This window comes from Protomyctophum bolini (assembly GCF_963924005.1).
Source record: "Protomyctophum bolini genome assembly, chromosome: 1".
Classification (NCBI taxonomy): domain Eukaryota; kingdom Metazoa; phylum Chordata; class Actinopteri; order Myctophiformes; family Myctophidae; genus Protomyctophum; species Protomyctophum bolini.
This window is the reverse complement of record NC_137862.1, coordinates 24,026,638-24,048,241: the sequence shown is the minus strand read 5'-3', so window position 1 is coordinate 24,048,241 and position 21,604 is coordinate 24,026,638. Positions and strand designations below refer to the sequence as shown.

Sequence of the window (21,604 nt, the reverse complement as noted above, 5' to 3'; positions counted from 1 at the left end):
TAGGCCCCTATATGCCCCCCAAAACATCCACATAATGGTGCTTACCAGGATGAGCTTTTGCAATTTGCTCAATGTCACACGTTTTGTTTTGTGTACAAAAGTGACTGTACAGAAGAACCATGTTTAAATTAAACTGTATATTAATTAGTTCAATCAGAAACGTATGCCGGCAAGGACATGTAGACATTACTGGAGGATCGTAAGTGTATTTTTATATGAAGTCTTATTATTTAGCATCCGTGGTAATGGTTGAAACCAGAATGGTATTCATTATTAGCGTTTAGAATGTCTGTGATAGTCCTGATCCAGTGCGTTAACAACGTGTTACACTGTGATTATTATGCTAGTAATGATGCTGGAAACGATGTCTATTTTTTGTTTTTGTTAATTGTTATATATTCTGTTTCTGAATGTGACAGAGTGCTGCAGAGAGCGCTATGTTCCAGTGCTGTCAGTGTCAGGTCACACGAGGAGACAGCCCTGCCCATCACAGATACAGATGCTGGCCAATCATCCAAATCCAAAGAGTTCAGGTACAGTAAGTCCATACACAGTTCAGCAGGTTATTGTGGCTGTAGCTTGCGATGTGTGTAACACACCTCCCAAGCTGTGTATTACACACATCGCAAGCTACAGCCTTAAGGCTTAGATTGATCAACACTATTGTAGATGAATTTGATCGATTTTGAAATTTGTATATAATAAATTCAAAATTGATAAAATACATTTAGTCTTGATGTAAGATCCAGTCCAAACATAAATGTACTTATTTATAGCTGTGCTTATCAGCTATTCTTATCTTTTCGGCCTTTCCCTTCAGGGGTCACTACAGTGCCTCCATGCATCCTCTTCTTTCACACCAACTAGCTTCATGTCACTACATCCATACATCTCTGGTCTTCCTCTCTAGGCCTCCTGCCTGGCAGTTACTTCCAACCTGAGCGTCCTTCTACCGATACTCACTATGCCTCCTCTGTACATGTCTGGTGGCAGGCCTCTCTGGCTTTATCTCCAAAACATCTGGCATGAGCTATCCCTCTGATGTACTTGTTTCTGATCCTTACTCTCAGAGAGAACCTCAACATTTTAGTCTCACACATCACACCTGACACTTTTCTCTTTTTCTATCCGTTCCAACCTGCTTGCACTACAAGCAGAACGATATTGAAATATTGTGTTTATAGAGCACGTATGCAAAACACATGTGTGACATTCCCTAAGAACTACTAGACCTACTCATAATAGCCTTACATACTGTATATGACAACTGTTTTAACAAAAAACAAAAGACTCATTTTACAAACATCGCTGAGATGACTGCTGTTTTCTTCCTGCAGTCACTACCCACCGATGCCTGGTGAGGACAGCACTCTGAGGTGGGCAGGGCAGAAGTTTGAGGAGCTGCCGATTGCACACGTCAAAGCCACATACAACAAGTACGCATATTTTCAAACTCACATGTTCAAGGTTGTGCTTTGTGTGCAGGTACATAAGAGTAAAACTTACTTTTGCTTGGCTTCCTTCAGACAATGCAGCCAGCATAGATAATAACAACAACAATAACGAGAAAATATTGTTCCTAAAGAAACAAGTGTGGTCCTGTATCTGTGTCCCCAGCACACATATCCAGGTGACAGACAGTGCAGGTGTGTCAATGGTGAGGACGTCTTGTGGGACAGAGGGCTTCAAGAATGTTAAGAAGTCCACCCCCATCGCTGCTCAGACGACTGGGATATCTGCTGCCTCAGTACGACCCATAACATTTTTGTTTTTCTTCTGTACAACGCTTCTGTAATGAAGATGCTCCTATCCTATTACTGATTGATCAATCAATGACCACCTATGTCACTGCCTTGACACTGGTTTTATACAAAAAATTGTTTTCTTGTGTCTGTCTGTCCTGTGTAGAAAGCCACAGGGAAGGGAGTTACGTATGTCCGTGTGGTGGTGAAAGGCCTTGGACCAGGACGGTTGGTAAGTAGAGCAGCAAGACTGAGACATTCTGGTCAGAGAAGCAACACAGTATAGGATTTAAAGTTGTTATAAGTCATTATGCTGGTATAAAACATGAGATGACTTCATGAATAGAGAGAGTATGCAAATGCATCACTGTTCAACCGGGTCACATCCCTCTCATCTAGACCGAGTGGTAAAACATTGAGCAACATGGAGCGTTGGAGTTTGGAAGCGCGTGTTGGAAATCACTCAACGGTTCGGTTTCTAAATGTCACATAATGCAGGAGCCAGCAGAACGTTATTGAAAACGAGTACTTCCAAAACTGATAAAATAATTACCTGCATGGAAAGTAGCTCATAACATGTCTATGGTGGATTTTAGATGAAGCAAAAACTTTGTAGATAGAATCCGATCCGGACTTTTCTCTTTGGATGTATTGGGGAAGTCGTTTTCTGCCACTCAGTAGGCATTGCCACATAACTTCTGGGTACAATGATGTCATGAGCATGTCCTCTATAAAACATGAGATGACTTCATGAATATTGCTTCGTTGTTGTTTCTTTACCACCTGCGAAGCAGACTGGGCTACATTCTATCGGGTTGGTAGTGCAACTTATCTTCGCATTGGCTGCCGTATTGACCTATTTGTCATTGGCTGCCTCGTCTCTAGGCAACCACGCACGTTTTGCCTCTAGCCGACCTCTCAGCCAATGGGATAGGAACATCCCATAGTCTGCACCTCCCAAGAGTCACTAACTCAACGTCTGCACGGCAAGAAGAACAGTCACAACATACTGTAATACTAGACATGTGGAAATTGACGCCAGGAACCAGACATGTGGAAAATAAACCACATGCATCAACGTGAACGGCATGACTATCGTGGACCCCCGCGCCAACCTCCGCGGGGACCCCCTCGCCGACCTCTGCAGGGACCCTCGCACTGACCTCCACGGGGGTCTGCGGTAGACTGTGTGGGGGTCCGCGGATAAAAGGGGGGTCCCCGTGGAGGTCAGCGCAGGGTAGGCTACAACCAAATGGACGACCCATAACAGTCCATTTGTACAGTCAGAGTTTATTTGTAGAAAAGGGTCCTTTGGTTCCATTTGTAGTAGGCTAAATAAAAACGTCTGGGTTTCCGAGGCTAATACATTGGCAGCAGGAGAGAGATAGTGGTTTTTCAAAACCTGCTGAAAGGAATACTGCAGGAGGTTACAATTTATTCAGCCAAGTGGTCGCTAGACAACAGACAAAGGCAAGTTTCATCAAATGAAAAAAATACTTTTGTGGTACGGTACAATGTTTCAGTGAAAAGAGTCAGTGATGATGGAATGACAGACAGTTAATGAAAAGTAGCCAGAGGCCAGACTGAGATGTTTTGGACACGTACAGAGGAGGGATAGTGAGTATATCGGTAGAAGGTTGTTGAGGTTGGAACTGCCAGGCAGGACGCCTAGCCTCCTAGAGGAAGACCAAAGAGAAGATTTATGGATGTAGTGAAAGAGGACATGAAGTTAGTTGGTGTGAGAGAAAAGGAGGCAGGGGACAGGGTGAGAAGGAGGCAGATGATTCACTGTGGCGACCCCTGAAGGGAAAACCCCATTCTGGGGGCTTGCCAGAAAGTAGGGTTTTTTTGCCACTCAGTAGGCCGTAGTTCCCGCATAACTTCCGGGTATGATGCTGATGTCACGTGCATGCCCTCTATCATGACACATTAATTAGTCAAACAAGTTACTGTACTACTGTAACTAGTTCTATTTCTCTTTTCATGCAGGCTGCCATCAAAGGGTTGACCATGGGAGGTCTAGAGGTGGTGTCAATCACAGACAACACTCCTGTACCCCACAACGGATGTCGCCCACGGAAAGCCAGAAGGATTTGACCAGTCACATGCCACCTTAGACCAAACATCATACTTCTTCTAACACAGACATTAATTAGTGCAGATTCATACCGTGCATATAGCTAGCTATTAGGACATATTCACTCCAACTTCTTCTGTGAACATTTTTGTTATACATAGAGATTCTGTAATTGCACATATTGGCCAGAAGAGGGATTATTCCCTCCTCTGGAAGAAAATGTATAATAAATTCTCACCTTGGTTGCCAATTTCATTGTGTTACTTATGTCAGTCTTTGTCCTTGGAGTGAGCGAAACCATTATGTTATACTACCATATGTAGAGGGGGAGACACTGAAATAAACACATAGATTTAATAAATCATCACCAAATGAAGAGTTGGACACTAATGATGAATAAATATTACGGTATATAGGAAAGGTCTGTCCTCAACATGCATACTGTTACAGTCATTAAATGTAACATGATTCGGAACAAGAACAATACATGGGAAATACAGACAGTTATGCATGTTGAATTCTCATAACTGTTGTAGAGTGTATAGAAAAATTTCAGTATGTATTCAGACAGCGTGTGAATATGAATCAAGGTCCTTGGCTTTTTAGTGTAACAACATTCAAGAAGAGCTGGAAGTGGGCGAGCCGATATCTGAATGGTTTGGGTGCACACTGCATACCATGTGGGGCCATTGTGGGCGTAAAATGCCTTCTTCAGACACGACGGACGGTGAAGCGACACTTGAAGCTAGGCTACTCTGGTTCGGCTCATGGCTGGCTGAACTGTATGCTGTGTGGCATTTCCCTGCTCGCTGTCTGCCTCTCCTGTCTCTACCGTTACTATTATAATAAAGTAGAAATGCAGAAATGTAATAATCCGTAAAAAGGAAGAAGAGGTGGCAGTAAACCACACAGTTTAGCAACAAGTAATGTTTAACTTTTGGAACCCACACCATTAACCTCGGTTAACCCAGTGAATATTGCAGTCTGAACACCGTTTTTTTAATTAACTGTCAGCCTGGCTGCTTGTCTGTTGTTTCAATCTGACGGATCGTTTCTGTGTCTGCCTGTCTCTGTATTTGGAGTTGGACTACCGGACTCTTGCTCTGGCCACTACATGATTCTGTGTTTGGATGACTGTTGCTCCATCCAACAATTAATGACTGAACCAAAGTCATTAACAGCTGTGTGAGGTGTTCACTTATCTTTGGGTCTGTCAGCGTCTGATTGGCTGTTTCTCTATCACATATTGGCACGTGACAGGTGTTCATTCATCTGACTTTTTTTAGGATGTAAAGCCTGACTGTTTTACTATTAAGAGAATGCCTCTGGCTTCTCACTGTAATAAAGCCAGTGCTGCCAAGTCCCATCAACGTCAAGTCAAGAGTAGTAAAGTCTTTTATGAGCATCATATCCCCTACTTACATTATGGACTTGCCTGTCTAGTGTAAGGGTATCTGTCAATGTTTGACATCTGGAGAACCTCTGACCTACCAATAATAACAATAATCACTCTTTTGCTTAAGTCCCCAACAGCCAGGGAATAAAGAGACTAATGTGGAGGAAAGGGCTCGGCTCTAGAATACAATCAATACTTTGTTAATGAGTCATTGCTTACTATATAACATATATGTAGAAAAAGAAACCTGTTGAATTAAGAGAATAAAAGTGGGAATGCTACTAACAACACCACTGTCACATTTGATAGTCACAAGGAGGTGGAAGGTGACTGCATACCTTTGAACTACAAACAATGTGATGACGCACTGGTGTCTGCAGTTTGGCCTCCAGCTGGCTATAGCAAAACACTGGATCTCAACTCCCTCCAAAGGTAACATCTATTTTCAATGCTTCAATTTTTTTTGTACATGTTTGGCTTTGTTTTGTATAGAATTATAATTTGTTTAGGTTGAACTTTACTTTAGATTTGCTTTGTTTGTTAGAGTATAGGATACAGTGCAGTACAATATTGTGTGTTGAAACTTACTGGTGCTGAGGTGAGTAGTAGCCTAGGCTAAGCCTATAGTTGTCATTAGCTACAGTTAACTATGGCATCGGTTTCCAAACTTTGGAGCCCGTGACCCAAAGGAGAAATGTGATGTCTCCCTGGGAAACAAGCTAGTGAAAGTAGCAGATCTACAAGCTCACAAGTGGGTTGGGAGCTTGTAGATTGGCTATTTCCACTACTTCTTAAACATTTGTTTGCTAATGTATGTATTGTCTTAGATTTTTCTTTTAGATTTCTTCATGAAATTACTTAAAAAAAACATTAAATTTGTTCTTGATTCATGAAAAACGTTTTTTGAAAATATTTTGAAATGATAATTAAAAACAAAATGTAGGAAAAATAAAGGGACCTATAAAAATGTGTGGGTCCCACAAATGGGTCCTGACCCAGTGTTTGGGAACCACTAAGCTATGTATTATAGCCTAAGACATATTATTCAGCCTGACCAGTAGGTCCTATGGTTATGCTGTTTGAACTGTGGGTCCTTGTCTGCTGTCTGGTTTAACCTAAACTACTTCAATATGCATTGAAGACATGCAAAGTGCAAAATACACTGATTATGTGTCTTGATTGTGAACAAACGTATACTGTAGTCTCTATAGTCTGCTAGCCCAGTGGTTCTCAAACATTTCCATGTCAAGGACTCCAAATTCAAGTAGGCTATTTGGCCGTTGTCCATGTCCACATCTGAAAATATTTTGTTCCAGGGATAAGATGAGATTTCTGTAAAAATGAAAGAAAGAAATACACAATTTCTGCACTGGCTGCCATACGAAACAGCTCATTTTACCTGGAAACCCTAAGGACCCCTGGACCCCACTTTGAGAATCACTGGGCTATTGTCTGCATGTGGGCTACTGACTATATACTGTATAGTCTGAATGTAAGAAATGTGTTCTCTCCGAGTCCCAATGAATGAACTCAACGATGTTGAGTTTCTAATTTATTATGTCCGAATGTATTGTATCTATTGTCTATTATGTGTATACTATACAGTGGTAGTGCATTTAAATCTGGATTTGTTTTCCTTGTCCTGCCTGTAGGTTACAGTAGTTCTGAGTCTGCCTGTCTGTAGTAGACAGTGCCTGGATGTAACTTTGCGTTTCTGAATTCCTTCCACTGGTATTCCAGTATAAAATCTAATTGTTTTCATGATTAGGGAATAGAAGGTTCATTGTCATCTAAAAAGTACCTCTCCCTCCATTTCTCCTACGCATGTGCTGTGAATGGTCGTCTGTTCTTTATCAGATGTCACCAAAGACATATGGACACCTCTGTCAACAGCAAACTCTTTTGTTTTGTTTTAAACCCTGCTACTTTCCGGAACCATTCCTTGTATCCTCGGGTGGTTGAAAATAGAATAAAATTTATATTTCAGTACTACACCAGTACTCCAGTGTGACAGTAATCATGTGGGCATAGCAGTCCTTATCATAATAATAATAATACTATCTCAGATTTATAGGTTGTGGTCGGTAAATCTGTCATTTTCTCTGTGTCTGTATATGCCTGTCTGGTGCAGCATTTTAGTTTTGACTAGATTTACTTGAATTGTCCTTTGTTGAGTGATGTTTGGAACTAGAAACAGCCTGCGTTTAGTGTTTATATGTTTTTACACAGTGTGGCTCTGCAAGAGAGTACCCATCTGTAAGAGAGAAAGAGAGAGAGTGTGTGTGTGTGTGTGTGTGTGTGTGTGTGTGTGTGTGTGTGTGTGTGTGTGTGTGTGTGTGTGTGTGTGTGTGTGTGTGTGTGTGTGTGTGTGTGCGTGCGTGCGTGCGCAAAGAGCCAGACCAATTAACACCAAGGCCAAAGAAGTACCTATATATTTCACTGCACATTCATGCCAATGTAATCTAGCAGATGTATGGGAAAAGAATGGTTGTGGCCAGCGAGTATGCCTATACTTGAATGCAAGCCACCTTGACAGCTATTGCTAACCAAAAATAAATAACAATAACTTTTTTAATTCCCATTTGCCAGGTAGAGACGGAGGCAGCTGGTCTCCATGAACATAAGCCAGGATGAAGAATAAAGACATGGATCCGACAGTCCACTCAACAGCAGAGAATGGCATTCAGGGAATCTCATTCGTATGTAAAATAAATGCCAGCTCTAGTCTCCACCTCATTTCATGTTGCCTTGCCAACTAAGTTGCCATTCTTTCTCTCTCTCTCTCTCTCTCTCTCTCTCTCTCTCTCTCTCTCTCATTCTCTCTCTCATTGTGTTTATTGTCATTTGTCACAACTCGAGTTGGCTTTGTCCGTGGCGTAAACGTCTTTAAATACATACTTTTTGAAAAGTCTACACTGCTGTCGCCACACAGCTAGAAGGTCCTGGGTTCGATTCCCGCTCGGGACACTGTGGGCGCTGTCGGCGTGTTCTCTCCTCCGAGTCATCAGTGCCCATACCCGAGGCGGGGTTGGCGAAAGGGACTTTCTGTGTGGAGTTTGCTATGTTCTCCCCGTGACCCCTAGGGTAGGTACCCTCACAAAAACATGCAGTAATCCTGTTCTCTAAACTTCCTTCCCCTGGCCAGCCGGGGTGCCTGATGGAGGGGAAAGGAACTGGTTGGAATAACATCTTCCTTCCATGCGCTATACGTCCAACCAGGGAAACTCCCCCCTGTCAGGTGTAAAGGAGCGACTTGGACACTCCTGCATGAAGGAAGTCATGCTTTTTGCTCTCCCCAGGTTGGCAGAGGGTGTGTAGAGCCCAGGATCACATTAGATAATTGACACAGGGGTGAAATATATACATCTAAATCTTAGTCTTTTAGTCAAAATGAACCCTGCTCCTCAGTCATTGTCTCCACCAGGCCGAAGGCATGGGGAGAGAGTATGTTTTGAACTCCGTCCGTGTGTGTGTGTGTGTGTGTGTGTGTGTGTGTGTGTGTGTGTGTGTGTGTGTGTGTGTGTGTGTGTGTGTGTGTGTGTGTGTGTGCGTGCGTGCGTGCGTGCGTCCGTCCTTCCTTCCTTCCTTCCGTCCGTCCGTTACCAGCTAATCTCCGCCACCGTTGGCCCGATCCATGCCAAACTGTGCACACACACTCCCTGGATGCCAACAACGAACCTCTGCCCCAAATATTCTTCAACGGCCTGTTATAGCGCCACCATGAGGCCGATTTAGGCAAAACAAATTTCTGTAGATTACACATTTTATCCATACATCACACAATTTGGTATACACTATCTCCATAGTCATGTGATCAACACGGATCTGCACCATTTCCCATCTTCCATCCTGATTGGCTAAGATTGGCTTCCAAAGCTTCCAAAGGTCCGTTTCGAACAAAATGCCACAAATCACAAACACAGTGTGCAATTTCCGTGAAATTATACACGCACATTTCCACTAGGCCGAGGACGACATGCCACTCATTTTTTTCCAAAATCAGCCTCATGGTGGCACTATCACAGGCCAATTTCTGTTTTTAGCTATAACTGCATCGATCTGTATACAACTTATGTATGTGCACTGACTGCACTCCCTAGAGGCCATGGAAAAACATTGTCCCTGCATCCCTCCACATCTGCCGGTTATAGCGCCACCATGAGACCGATTTCTGCAAAACACATTGCTTATATAGTCGCACAGATTTCATGTCCTGCTCATCCAGAATTCTATCCTCAGATATGCTATGAGTGATCTGGCTCTGCATTTCCTCAACAAAATGAAGAAAAACAAAACATGATGTCTAAACATTTTGCCAAACATCTCACACAGTCCTATCCTCCTGGTGGAGACTGACACTGTTTCTAGTTTTCTCTCCCTTTCTGTCTCTTACTCCCTATTTATTTATTCTATCTCCTCTCTTCACACCCCCCTTCTCTTGTATCTGTCCTCACTCCTCTCTTCTGCTACCCCTTCATCTTGTCCCCGTCCCCCCCCCCCATTTCATATCTAACCCTACACTCTCCGTCTCTTATGTTCTGCTCTCATGTTTTTGTCTATTTATCCACATATTTATTTATGTCTCCCTCCCCTCTCATCCCCCTCCCCTCTCCTTCCCTGTCTGTCTTTCTTCTAGCGTATGAGAAAAGAGAGTAATCTGAGAAAGTTCCGGGCTGATTCGGGATACGGTCTCCGAGAAGCTCTCCCAGATCTAGATTACAAAGTGGAAGATTCCAATCCCATACATGGCAAATACCATCAGGCTATCCAGTCCCTCAAACCCATTCGCTTCTCCAAAAAGTCAGTAACACAACGGATTACCACATTACCCATGCAGTAAAACCCTTTCATATAGCCTACTAACTTAATATAACACCTTTCAAGCACAAAAGTGCATCACGTGAGTAAAATCACAATGCACAAAGGTACAGATGATGATGATATGATTATTATAATTATTATTGTTGTGAAAAACTAATAATACATAATGTATAAAAGTAATAATAATAAGCTTGTTTACTAGCCTAGCAAACCTGAAATCCAAGATTACTAAATTAATTAAGCAGTATAAACTAGCATGGAAATGATCAAATTGTATATATATACATATATATATATATATATATATGGATGTCCCACATGTCCCAACATCATAGTGTCAACCCCTTACCCCTGTGTCAGATTGGTGGTTAGACTGGCATATTCACCGATACCGATATGGCAAATAAGGGCCGATCGCCCGATCCGATACATTTCCCGATACCGATACAGTATCGGGACATCTAATATATATATACTGTATTAGCAGCATTAGCAGTCATGATCTTTTTTAAGAAGGTGCAGAATATAGTACAGTTGCTTGTTTAATTTTCTTTTATTTATACTGTGGTATAGTTTCAGCGTTTAAAAAAAGTTTTATATAACTTTTATGTCTGTTCTGTTTTGTTTGTCCAAGACCAAGGACCACAATGGAAATAAGTCACTGACTACTTTATGGTGTTTTCTGTCCTTGTCATGTTTTCTCTGTGAGAAGCAAGCAGTAAGCCATGTGTTTTTATTTTAAACAAAATAATGTATAATAAATCAAATCTAAATATATATTTGCATGTATGAGGAATTTGTCTAATGAACAATATGAAAAATTCTGTAAAAATATTTACAAATATGATTTTCTTTAATCTTTCCACAGTGTAAAGGAAAATATTTCACCAGATTCATCTTCTATTCGTTACATAGCACTACCTCTGTAATTCAGGGCCGTCTCCACAGAAAATGTCTTTTGTGCAGCAGAACGCTTTGGACATCATGTCCAGATCCAAACAGATGCAGTGAGCAAGTCACCTCCCAATGTGTGCCAGTTGTGTGGCTGTCGCTCCAACCCTCTGCATGGGAAAGTGACATTGATGAGTGGCGCCCTCCAAAAGTTGGACTGTTTTCCACTCCAAAAAACACTGGATGCCAAGAGCGCTCAAACTGTGCCACTAGCTAGCATGTCTGTAACACAGAATGGTGAAGATGCAGTGAAGACAGGTCCCTGGTGTCATCAATATGACATTATGTCATGGCCTCCAAGTACTGATAATAGGTACTGCACTAAGTACTCTTAAGGCCTATTCATTCATGATACTCCAGTTTTAGGTGATAAGGGGACCGCTGGAACGGTGGTTAGTAAAAACAAGAGATCTGTTTGGGTGAGCGATGAGTCGCTTACCACCGCAGCGTGACGTCATGTTGTAATTTTAGGTGGCCAGAAACTGGAGTACGAATAGGCCTTTATTAGTAGTACTATAGCAGAAAAGTGTTGGCACTGACAGATCAGAAAACTATTTTCTGTGGACATGGCCTCCTAAATAAACCTATAATACAAACATTGTTGAATCGTGAAATATAATGTGGTTGAATCTATCACGATGAGACATAATGGAAGACATCCTCACATTGACATGATACAAACGTATTAACGTTCTGGTCCATGTTGTGATATCAATGAAGTCATGTCACCAAGCAGTGTCTTCTTTATGTCTGTTTCGCCTGTCTCCAGGAGTCACCCCCTGGACTCTGCGGGGTTCATCTCCTTCTCCACCTTCTGGTGGTTGACGCACATTATGTGGTGTGTGTTTAAGAACAAGCTGGATATAAGCTCGCTCTACCTGTCTCCCCTCGATGCGTCGGACCCCAATGGGAAGAGGTGCGTAATACATCAAAAATAAATACTGAAACCAGATATAATCATTAAGGAAAGTTTATGCATGCACTATGTGTACTATATGTAAACTCTTAATTTCCATTTTCCAGCCATTCAGTTGCAAAAAAAAAAAGAATAAGAATTGGGGGAACCCCCCCAAAATAATTTGGCATCCCCCCGGGGAGTCGCGACCCACGGGTTGAGAACCCCTGGTCTATTACAACTACTGTTCTAAATCCTTTAAACCCGTTATTGACTTTATACCAACCTTGAAGTGTACCTTAGTTACGTCACCATCAATAGCCAATAAGGGACCAGTCCACCATTCTTCCCGACATATACGTACACATATATACATACGTTACCTTTTACCCACCCAACATTGAATCATAAACATATCTTGAAAAAAACATATCTTGAAACATATCTTAATTACGTCATCATCAATAGCCAATTAGAGACATGCATACCATACATACATACATACTGTACCACTTTTGGTCCAGCCGACCACAATGCTTGCGTGCTCTGCTTGCGCAAGTAAGTGTGGTTGTCTGTCTGTCTGTCTGTCTGTCTGTCTCTCTGTGTTGTGAAGGATTCAGAAGATGTGGGATGAGGAGGTTGAGAAAGAAGGTCTGGAGAAGGCCTCCCTAGGCAGAGTGTTCATGCGCTTCCAGAAAACTAGACAAGTGATCACCTTCCTGTCAGGGGTCATATTCATGACCTGTGTATTCATAGGGCCGGTAAGTACTATAGAAACATAATTATACTGCGTTTTGTTTTCGAATTGAACCTATGACTTTCCGTTTATCTATTCTCTGGGTAGTAGGGGTGTAACGATACGATATCGTGATACGTATCGTGATATGTATCTCCTCTCCTCTCCTCTCCCCTCTCCTCTCCTGATAGGCGGTGTTGGTGAATCTGATCCTAGAATACATCGAGCGGCCTCTGTCGTTCTCGCTGGAATACGGTGTGGGTCTTTGTGTGGCTCTGTTCTTTTCAGAGTTCCTTAAAACCTATTTTGCATCTCTGGCGTGGGCTTTGAGCCTGCGTACCGCCGTCCGGGTGAAGGGAGCCTTCTCCATGTTGGCCTTCCAGAAGATCATCTCACTGCGAGATTCCACAGCCATCTCTATGGGAGAGGTACACATTCTTTTTTTTTACTTGTTTATTGCCATTATAAGATCATTTACAGGTAATTTGGTTCATATTACAAGACATGTTCATTTTCTCTCAGATCTTGTGTAAAAGCAAAACCAGTGACATATACACTCTAAAGAAGCATACATGCACACACATACATTTATATACACACATACATCTTCAGAGAAAACGTGGACAAAGAAATACAAAAATACATAGAAAATTAATAATATAATTTGCCTTGCGAGTGCCTTGGGGGTGAACTTCACCGTTTCACTGTGATATGGGAGGTTTTAAGTTAGAGTATCTGAGCGGCAGAAAATGGACGCCAAACCGGACGTGCATCACACTAAAACCAAGTATATCCGGTTCGGCAGTTAAGCGTTGGCACTTGCGTCCACCAGGTGCCAGTGATACGGTTTGTAAACGTACTTAGTTACTTTCCACCACTGGTGGCTAGTATACAGTATTTTGTCTTTCACTATCAAGGACCACACCACCAGTGGAAACATTTAACCATTTATTGAAATGTAGGAGGGAAGGAAGAGCATGGTTATGGTTACGACAGATGGCCCGCGACGGGCCGGCGGCGACATCGAGGATAAAGCAGAGGTGGGGAAGCTTCGGGGATCCGGCATGCTCCCGAGGCACGTCAGACCCCCCTTAGGGATCTGTTAGGAGATGTTAGAGGGAGTAGGATGAGAATTAGGGTGGGGGGGTGGGACGACGAAAGCGAGAACGGGGGGAGAACCAGGGGTAGGATGGGTTGGTTATATATGGGTGGAGGTGGCTTGATTGGGGATGGCTGATAGGAGATAGGAGATGGAGGCGGCTGCATTGGGGGTGTGGTCCTGCTCCTGAATTTCAGTTATCTCTAACTCCATTTCACTATCAAGGACCACACCACCAATGGAAACATTTAACCATTTATTGAAATGTAGGAGGGAAGGAAGAGCATGGTTATGGTTACGACAGATGGCCCGCGACGGGCCGGCGGCGACAGGATAAAGCAGAGGTGGGGAAGCTTCGGGGATCCGGCATGCTCCAGAGGCACGTCAGACCCCCAAAAGCTTCATTAAGGGAGACAGGATGGGGCGGCCTTCGGATCTTGCGGATCTGGTCTGATGTAGCGGAGGTATGCCTGGGAGGGCCAGCGGCCCGTGATTTGGATCAGGTGGTCGGTCGGGGATGCTGTTACGGGATGCGGGGGTGGCTGCGCCGATCCTGAAAGAATGGCCTGAGTAGTGTGTCGGGGAGATACCGGAGAGGGCAGGTATGTGCGGAGTTGTTGGATGAACCACGTCTGGAAGCAGCACGTCCGGACTCGGAAGTGAGAGCGGATCTGAAGGAGAATAACTCTGGGACTTCTGGTATGGAAGGTAAGTAGGGAGCAGTTTGTAGGGTTCGGGATCGACTGGTTTCCGGGGAAGAGGACGGGTGCGCTTAGCTTAAGGTTAATATAGTCTTGAGTGTTTGATGTGGTCGACCTGGGGTTCGACTGACAAGGGGGGGAGCGGTATCCTGAGTGGAGAGTTCGTATGCGTGTGACCGGAAGGTCTGTGGCGAGGGGCAGGCGAGGAGGGACTTGTGCGGGTTCCTGGAGGTTGATGGAGATGAGGTTGTATGGTGGCGACGATGGGTTGGTTTGGTTATGGGAGTGGCGGAGTTCTGCCGAGCTGACTCGACTGTTGGTATGGATCTGGGAGGAGTGGCGAGACTGGAGAAAGGCGAGGTTTTCAGGTTGAATGTCGGCGCCGGATGTGGGGAACTGGAGTTGGATCGGGTCCTGCCTCTTTGTGTCGGTGAAGGCATGGAATGACCGGAACGTGAGCGACGTGGGGGTGGAACTGATGGGAACCTGGGTGCCAGATGAGATGGCCTGTGAATGGCACGATAAACGGAGTGGGAGCGGCCTGTGATGACGATATTGCCGACGGCTGTGTTGTCCGAGTGGATTGGGATCGATCGGTGAGACCGTTCGTGGCTCCTGCGAGCTCCGGGGTTCGTCCGGCAGCAGAACATCTGGTGCTGTAGAGACCCCCAAAATCGGCATAAAGGACGGCTTCTGTGGACGGGTTAATGTCTTGCGGGTGGGTGAGGTGATCTTCTTGGAAGGGGATGCCGTTCCGGAGGTGAAGAGACGGAGCCGGAGTTGAACCTTGTGATGGCGCTGGCGTAATTAGGATGGCACGGGGAGAAAAGACGCTTGGCGTGGCTCGGGTAGATGAGGGTTTGGGCGGGGGAGACGGGTCCAGATGGGCATCGCACCACGGTGTGGGCTGATTGAGGGATACCGGAGGGTGGAGGATCCGATGGACGTGGGACGAAGCTGTTCGAGGGACAACCTGGAGGTGATGGTTACGGGTGGGCGAGTGGCATCGGATGCTTGGGAAATGCCCTGGAGGTGATGGGTCCAGGTGGCGTTGGAGTGTGGTGTCGGATGCTTGGGGCGTGGCCTGTAGGTGTCGGGTCCCTATGAGCATCTGGTGGGACCTGCTTGAGGAGATAGCTGAGGTGATGGGTCCGGGTGATCCTGGGAGGGGGGAAGGCACGATGCGCGGAGGGAGAGAGGAGTGTTGTGTTGAGGGAGACGATGCTGACCCGAAGGAGATTCACGCTGTGCCGGGGGAGACGACGCTGGCCCAGGGGAGAGGCGCGCTGTGCCGGGGGAGACGGCACTGGTTGGGAGGAGAGGCACGCTGTGCCGAGGAGACGACGCTGGTTGGGAGGAGAGGCACGCTGTGCCGAGGAGACGACGCTGGTTGGGTGGGTTGAGGCACGCTGTGCCGAGGAGACGACGCTGTGGGTGGGTTGAGGCACGCTGTGCCGAGGAGACGACGCTGTGGGTTGGTTGAGGCACACTGTGCCGAGGAGACGACGCTGTGGGTGGGTTGAGGCACACTGTGCTGAAGAGACGACGCTGTGGGTGGGTTGAGGCACGCTGTGCCGAGGGAGACGACGCTGACTGGGGGAGAGGCACGCTGTGCAGAGGAGACGACGCTGGTTGGGAGGGGAGGCACGCTGTGCCGAGGAGACGACACTGGCTGGGGGGAGAGGCACGCTGTGCCGAGGAGACGACACTGGCTGGGGGGAGAGGCGCACTGTGCCGAGGAGACGACACTGGTTGGGAGGGGAGGCACGCTGTGCCGAGGAGACGACACCGGTTGGGAGGGGAGGCACGCTGTGCCGGGGAGACGATGCTGGCTGGGAGGAGAGGCACGCTGTGCCGGGGAGACGATGCTGGCTGGGAGGAGAGGCACGCTGTGCCGAGGGAGACGACACAGGCCTGGGAGAGAGGCACGCTGTGCCGAGGAGACGACGCTGGCCCGGGGGAGGAGGAACTCTGGGCCGAGGGCTGAGATGGACGGCAGGGGGTAGTGGCATCTCGGTGCCTGACTCCCCGTACTGTGGCGAGCTGTCTGTGTAGACTGAGATGAGGGCAGGGGGTGGCATCTCGGTGCCTGGGATGAGGACGAGGGGTGGTGGCATCTCGGTGCCTGGGATGGGGACGAGGGGTGGTGGCATCTCGGTGCCTGGGATGAGGGCGAGGGGTGGTGGCATCTCGGTGCCTGGGATGGGGACGAGGGGTGGTGGCATCTCGGTGCCTGAGGTGAGGACGAGGGGTGCCGACATCTCGGTGCCTGAGATGAGGGCGAGGGGTGGTGGCATCTCGGTGCCTGAGGTGAGGACGAGGGGTGCTGGCATCTCGGTGCCTGAGATGAGGGCGAGGGGTGGTGGCATCTCGGTGCCTGAGATGAGGACGAAGGGTGGTGGCATCTCGGTGACTGAGATGAGACGAGGGGTGCTGGCGTCTCGGTGCCTGAGATGAGGACGAAGGGTGGTGGCGTCTCGGTGACTGAGGTGAGACGAGGGGTGCTGGCGTCTCGGTGCCTGAGATGAGACGAGGGGTGGTGGCGTCTCGGTGCCTGAGATGAGGACGAGGGGTGCTGGCGTCTCGGTGCCTGAGATGAGGACGAGGGGTCTTGGCGTCTCGGTGCCTGAGATGAGACGGGGGGTGGTGGCGTCTCGGTGCCTGAGATGAGGACGAAGGGTGGTGGCGTCTCGGTGCCTGAGGTGAGACGAGGGGTGCTGGCGTCTCGTTGCCTGAGATGAGACGAGGGGTGGTGGCGTCTCGGTGCCTGAGATGAGGACGAGGGGTGCTGGCGTCTCGGTGCCTGAGATGAGGACGAGGGGTGGTGGCGTCTCGGTGCCTGAGATGAGGACGAGGGGTCTTGGCGTCTCGGTGCCTGAGATGAGGACGAGGGGTGGTGGCGTCTCGGTGCCTGAGATGAGGACGAGGGGTGGTGGCGTCTCGGTGCCTGAGATGAGGACGAGGGGTGGTGGCGTCTCGGTGCCTGAGATGAGGACGAGGGGTGGTGGCGTCTCGGTGCCTGAGGTGAGGACGTGGGGTGGTGGCGTCTCGGTGCCTGAGATGAGGACGAGGGGTGGTGGCGTCTCGGTGCCTGAGATGAGGACGAGGGGTGGTGGCGTCTCGGTGCCTGAGATGAGGACGAGGGGTGCTGGCGTCTTGGTGCCTGGCTCCCCGTACTGTAGCGAACTGCCTGTGTAGACTGGGATGGGGGCAGACGGCGCCGGCATCTCGTTGCTGGCGTCCCTTGCGGGGGCTGATGGCTGTCTGCGGCTTCTGTGGGCAGTTGGGGGCGCCGGCGTCTCGGTGCCGGCGGCCCTTTTTGGGGCTGGCTGGCGTCTGTGGCCTCTGCGGGCAGTAGGGGGCGCCGGCATCTCGGTGCCGGCTGTCCCTGCTGAGGCTGACTGACGTTGCATTCTGTGAACGGTAGGGGGCACCGGAATCTCGGTGCCGGCGGTCTCTGCTGGGCTGACTGATGTCTGGGGCCTCTGCGGTCAATAGGGGGCGCCGGCATCTCGGTGCCGGCCGTCTCTGCCGAGGCTGGCTGATGACGGCCTCTGCGGACGGTAGGGGGCGCCGGCATCTCGGTGCCCGACTGTGATACCTGCAAGACAGGAATGGGCTCGGGGGAGAAGAAGAAGGCATTACGTGCTGCCACCAAAATAGAGGCCTGACAGTGACAGTTCCCTTCGACCGTATTTTAGCGATGATGGTGAAAGAAAACCGGTCTCTAGTACAAACTTGAGTTGAGCCTGGACCCCGACCTGCAGCTGCGGGGGGGTACTGGAGATCCGGTGCCGATGACACTACCGTTTATGTGTTTGCTTTTAATTACATTTAATTGAATTTATTTTTAATTGATTTATTAGTTTATTTTAATTTGGGGTGCAAGTCGAGCACGTAACGTGGGCCAAACGAGTCCCTGTTGGACGAATGAGTGTGAAGTGCGATGACTGTTTTGATGAATTGAACATGGTGGACCCTGTTGTAAACGAGTGTAATGCTTAATTGGGTCGTCCGCTCACGGTTAACAGTCTTGTATTGAGTTTGTGCTTGAAATGTACTGAAATTCTGCAAGCTGTTAATGAATATTTCAATCAATCAATCAATGCTGCTTTTACAAGCTTTCCCTGTGCTGGGTGAACGGTAACAAGACTACTCGCCCCGTTTCTGTTTTCCTCCCAGAATTTTCCCCAGTGAGGGGTGGGAGAGGCTGGACAGCAGACGGCTGGACTTTGAATTTCTCTAACTAACTAACTAACTTTCATGAGAGCAGACAGCCGTACAAATATAATTTAAGTCTGTTATTTATAATTTAAGTCTGTTCACAGAAGTTCTATCCCTTTAACGGGGGCGTGTACGTCACGACGTGCAATTGTAGTTTTTTTTTTTTTGTGGGATGGTGGGAATGACACCCGGAAGAGCTGGACTACAGCCGCGGCCAAATGAAGTGAAAGAAACTTAACTTCTAAGTGGGATCGAATCCCTTGTCTTTCTCTTAAGTGTTAGTCTCACTGACAGCTGTTTGATGATGCTGCGCTCATTGCATGTTCCTGTGTTGTCTTGTGATGATTGGGGGGGATTATCTGGGATCTAGTGCTTGAGCCTGGGATACAACATGTGTGTGATGTTGACGCTTCTCCCGTTGTTGTTATTACTCTGAGTTTGAAAGTAAAGAAGAGTTGTGTTAACCTAGTGTCGTGGTCCACTTTCGCAAACGCGATGGTTACGATAACAATCGCTGGCGCGCGATCCGCGGAGAATGGGGACAGCTGCGTGCTGTCCGCCGATCAATCAATCGAACCAACAAACAAATGATGACGATACGAACCATGCAAGGGGACCTGGGACGATGCGAACCATGCGAGGAGAAGGACTGTTTGGAGCGCCGACGTTGGAACGGCCGTGACGGATGACGGGAACGGGGAGAACGCATTCCTTCCGTGGATTTATCTATACCTGGCCTGGGACTTAATCTGAAAGCTACGACTGATGGGTAGAAAGGAGGAAACGGCTTGAGGTGAGATGAATGAGCCGCCGGTCGAGTAGTTGTGTATGCCACTGCACTGTCACATATTTCTGTTGTTGAGTTGGCGTTGCCGTTGCGTGTTCTCGCGACGAAAGCGAGAACGGGGGGAGAACCAGGGGTAGGATGGGTTGGTTATATATGGGTGGAGGTGGCTTGATTGGGGATGGCTGATAGGAGATAGGAGATGGAGGCGGCTGCATTGGGGGTGTGGTCCTGCTCCTGAATTTCAGTTATCTCTAACTCCATTTATTACTTGCACAAGCAGAATGCGCAAACTGCGATCAGCTGGGTATGTATGTCGGTGTATGTTGGTATTGTCCTTCAGCCAATAAGGGACCACCATTGACGTAACTAAGGTACGTTTGGTGATCGGCTGTGTATGTATGTATGTATGTATGTATGGCCTACTTGTGTGCAAGTCGGCACCTCGACAGAGTGCATTTCTAGTTTAGAATGTCATAGTGAAATAAAATGAAAAACATCCTCCTCTTCTCCTTCAGATGATCAACGTGTTGACTGCTGACAGCTACAGGATGTTTGAGGCAGCAGTATTCATACCCTTCATCTTCTATAGCCCCATACTTCTAGCGCTGTGTGTCATCTACTCCGCCTACATCCTGGGTTGGACAGCACTCATAGGGGTCGGAGTCTACATCATTTTCATCCCCATTCAGGTACTGTAGATCAGTATAGCCTGGCATGGCCAGAATAATATCACTGCGTAGATATTAGTCTGAAAGATTCCTTTCCAAAGAGGCGGTTACAAACAGATTCCAAAATCACAGCCGGAAAAGTCTCACTTCGAATAGTGGGCTCTTCAATCAGAGCCCACTATTGTGTTTGGGAAACACTGCTGTAGATTATACTGTTGAACACTTTTGCATTATGGACATTTTTCCTCTGTCTTTGTGTGTTTTTAGGGCATCATGGCCAAGTCCATTAACATGTTCAGAACCAGAGCGGTGACACTCACAGATAGCCGTGTGATGACCATGAATGAAGTTCTGAACAGCATCAAAATCATCAAGATGTACGCCTGGGAGGACAGCTTTCAGGAGAAGATAAATAGTATTATTATTATTACCCTTATTATTATTATTATTATTAATTATGTATAGCAGCTGAGTGGGTAGAGAGGCTGGCCTCGGAAACAAAAGGTCCCTGGTTCAGTTCGTGTCCCAGCCCCAGTCAAAGTGTCAAAGTGTCCCTGAGCAAGACACATAAAAAAGGGTTAGTTCAGATTTTTTGACTTAAAGCTGTAGGAAATACTTGGCATTATACTCATTATCTTTCTTCTTTAATTTCTTCCATGCATCCCCCATCGCAGAAGGGTGACATCAGCCCTCAACGGCTTCTGCCAAAAATATGGGGAGGGGATGGGGAGGGACCCTCCCCTACCTCTCTCCTACTGGGCTGGGCTTCTGGCAGGGTTTCTTTCTTTTGAGTTGGGCGTCATATTCTAACACGGCCTGAAAACCCATTGGCAGCCAGCTTGGTATCATGGCTGGCTGGCTGGTTAGACTCTGAATCCACACCTCCTAGATTTGAATCCTGCTTGTACCACTATTTTTGTGCCACCACTTTCTTTGCCGATTATGTAATGTTGGCTGAGGCGACGGAGTCCGAAATACATGGCCGGTTAAGAAAGACTGCGGTTAGGGTTTGGGGTGGGGTTAGTAATGTCCAACATGCAGTACATACCTGTGGCTTCGTGCGGTGCCACTCAAAGTGATTACTGGGTTTGGCTGCTGGATGCAAGGGCCAACCGCTGTTATGTCTGGCAGAAGCTGTTGAGGGCCAATTTCACCTGTGTGCTCCCCCATCCTCTTCATCTTCAGGTCTCAGGAAAATGGAGCAGTGCCATCTAGAGAAAGCCGGTTACGTCCAGAGTGTGAACTCCTCCATTGCCACCCTGATCCCCACCCTGGCCACAATCCTCACCTTTGTCGTCCACACCGCAGTTGGCCTTCCATTGGGCACCGCAGAGGCAAGTATGAATCTTGGTGCAATATGAATCATTATTTTTTGCAATAGGGTGTTCTGACCGAACAATCTTTGGTCAAAATGTGGTAACTTTTACATTTTGTACACTGTACAAGTTTGTGGACAGTACAGACTACAGTAGACATTTGTTTTCACTGTAGTCTCAATTATTGACAT

The 21,604-nt window shown here is 47.1% G+C and overlaps 2 protein-coding genes across 2 annotated transcripts in view; both read left to right on the top strand.

The window, feature by feature from the left end:
- Positions 1-56: 56 nt before the first annotated feature.
- Positions 57-4,069, top strand: LOC308314269 (small ribosomal subunit protein uS11m-like). The gene is made up of 6 exons (XM_080761810.1): positions 57-199; positions 420-533; positions 1,338-1,436; positions 1,618-1,747; positions 1,909-1,974; positions 3,732-4,069. Exons 1-6 carry the CDS (start codon positions 120-122, stop codon positions 3,837-3,839), a joined length of 597 nt encoding a protein of 198 aa, XP_080617936.1. The 5' UTR covers positions 57-119; the 3' UTR covers positions 3,840-4,069.
- Positions 4,070-11,818: 7,749 nt separating this feature from the next.
- The window catches only part of abcc12 (ATP-binding cassette, sub-family C (CFTR/MRP), member 12), a 34,701-nt gene continuing 24,915 nt past the window's right edge, over positions 11,819-21,604 (top strand). The window contains exons 1-6 of the mRNA XM_080769921.1: positions 11,819-11,903; positions 12,496-12,643; positions 12,810-13,046; positions 19,945-20,118; positions 20,365-20,512; positions 21,283-21,431. Of these exons, the coding sequence (XP_080626047.1) occupies positions 11,821-11,903; positions 12,496-12,643; positions 12,810-13,046; positions 19,945-20,118; positions 20,365-20,512; positions 21,283-21,431 (939 nt within the window). The 5' untranslated portion in view covers positions 11,819-11,820. The remainder of the gene's footprint in view (positions 11,904-12,495; positions 12,644-12,809; positions 13,047-19,944; positions 20,119-20,364; positions 20,513-21,282; positions 21,432-21,604) is intronic.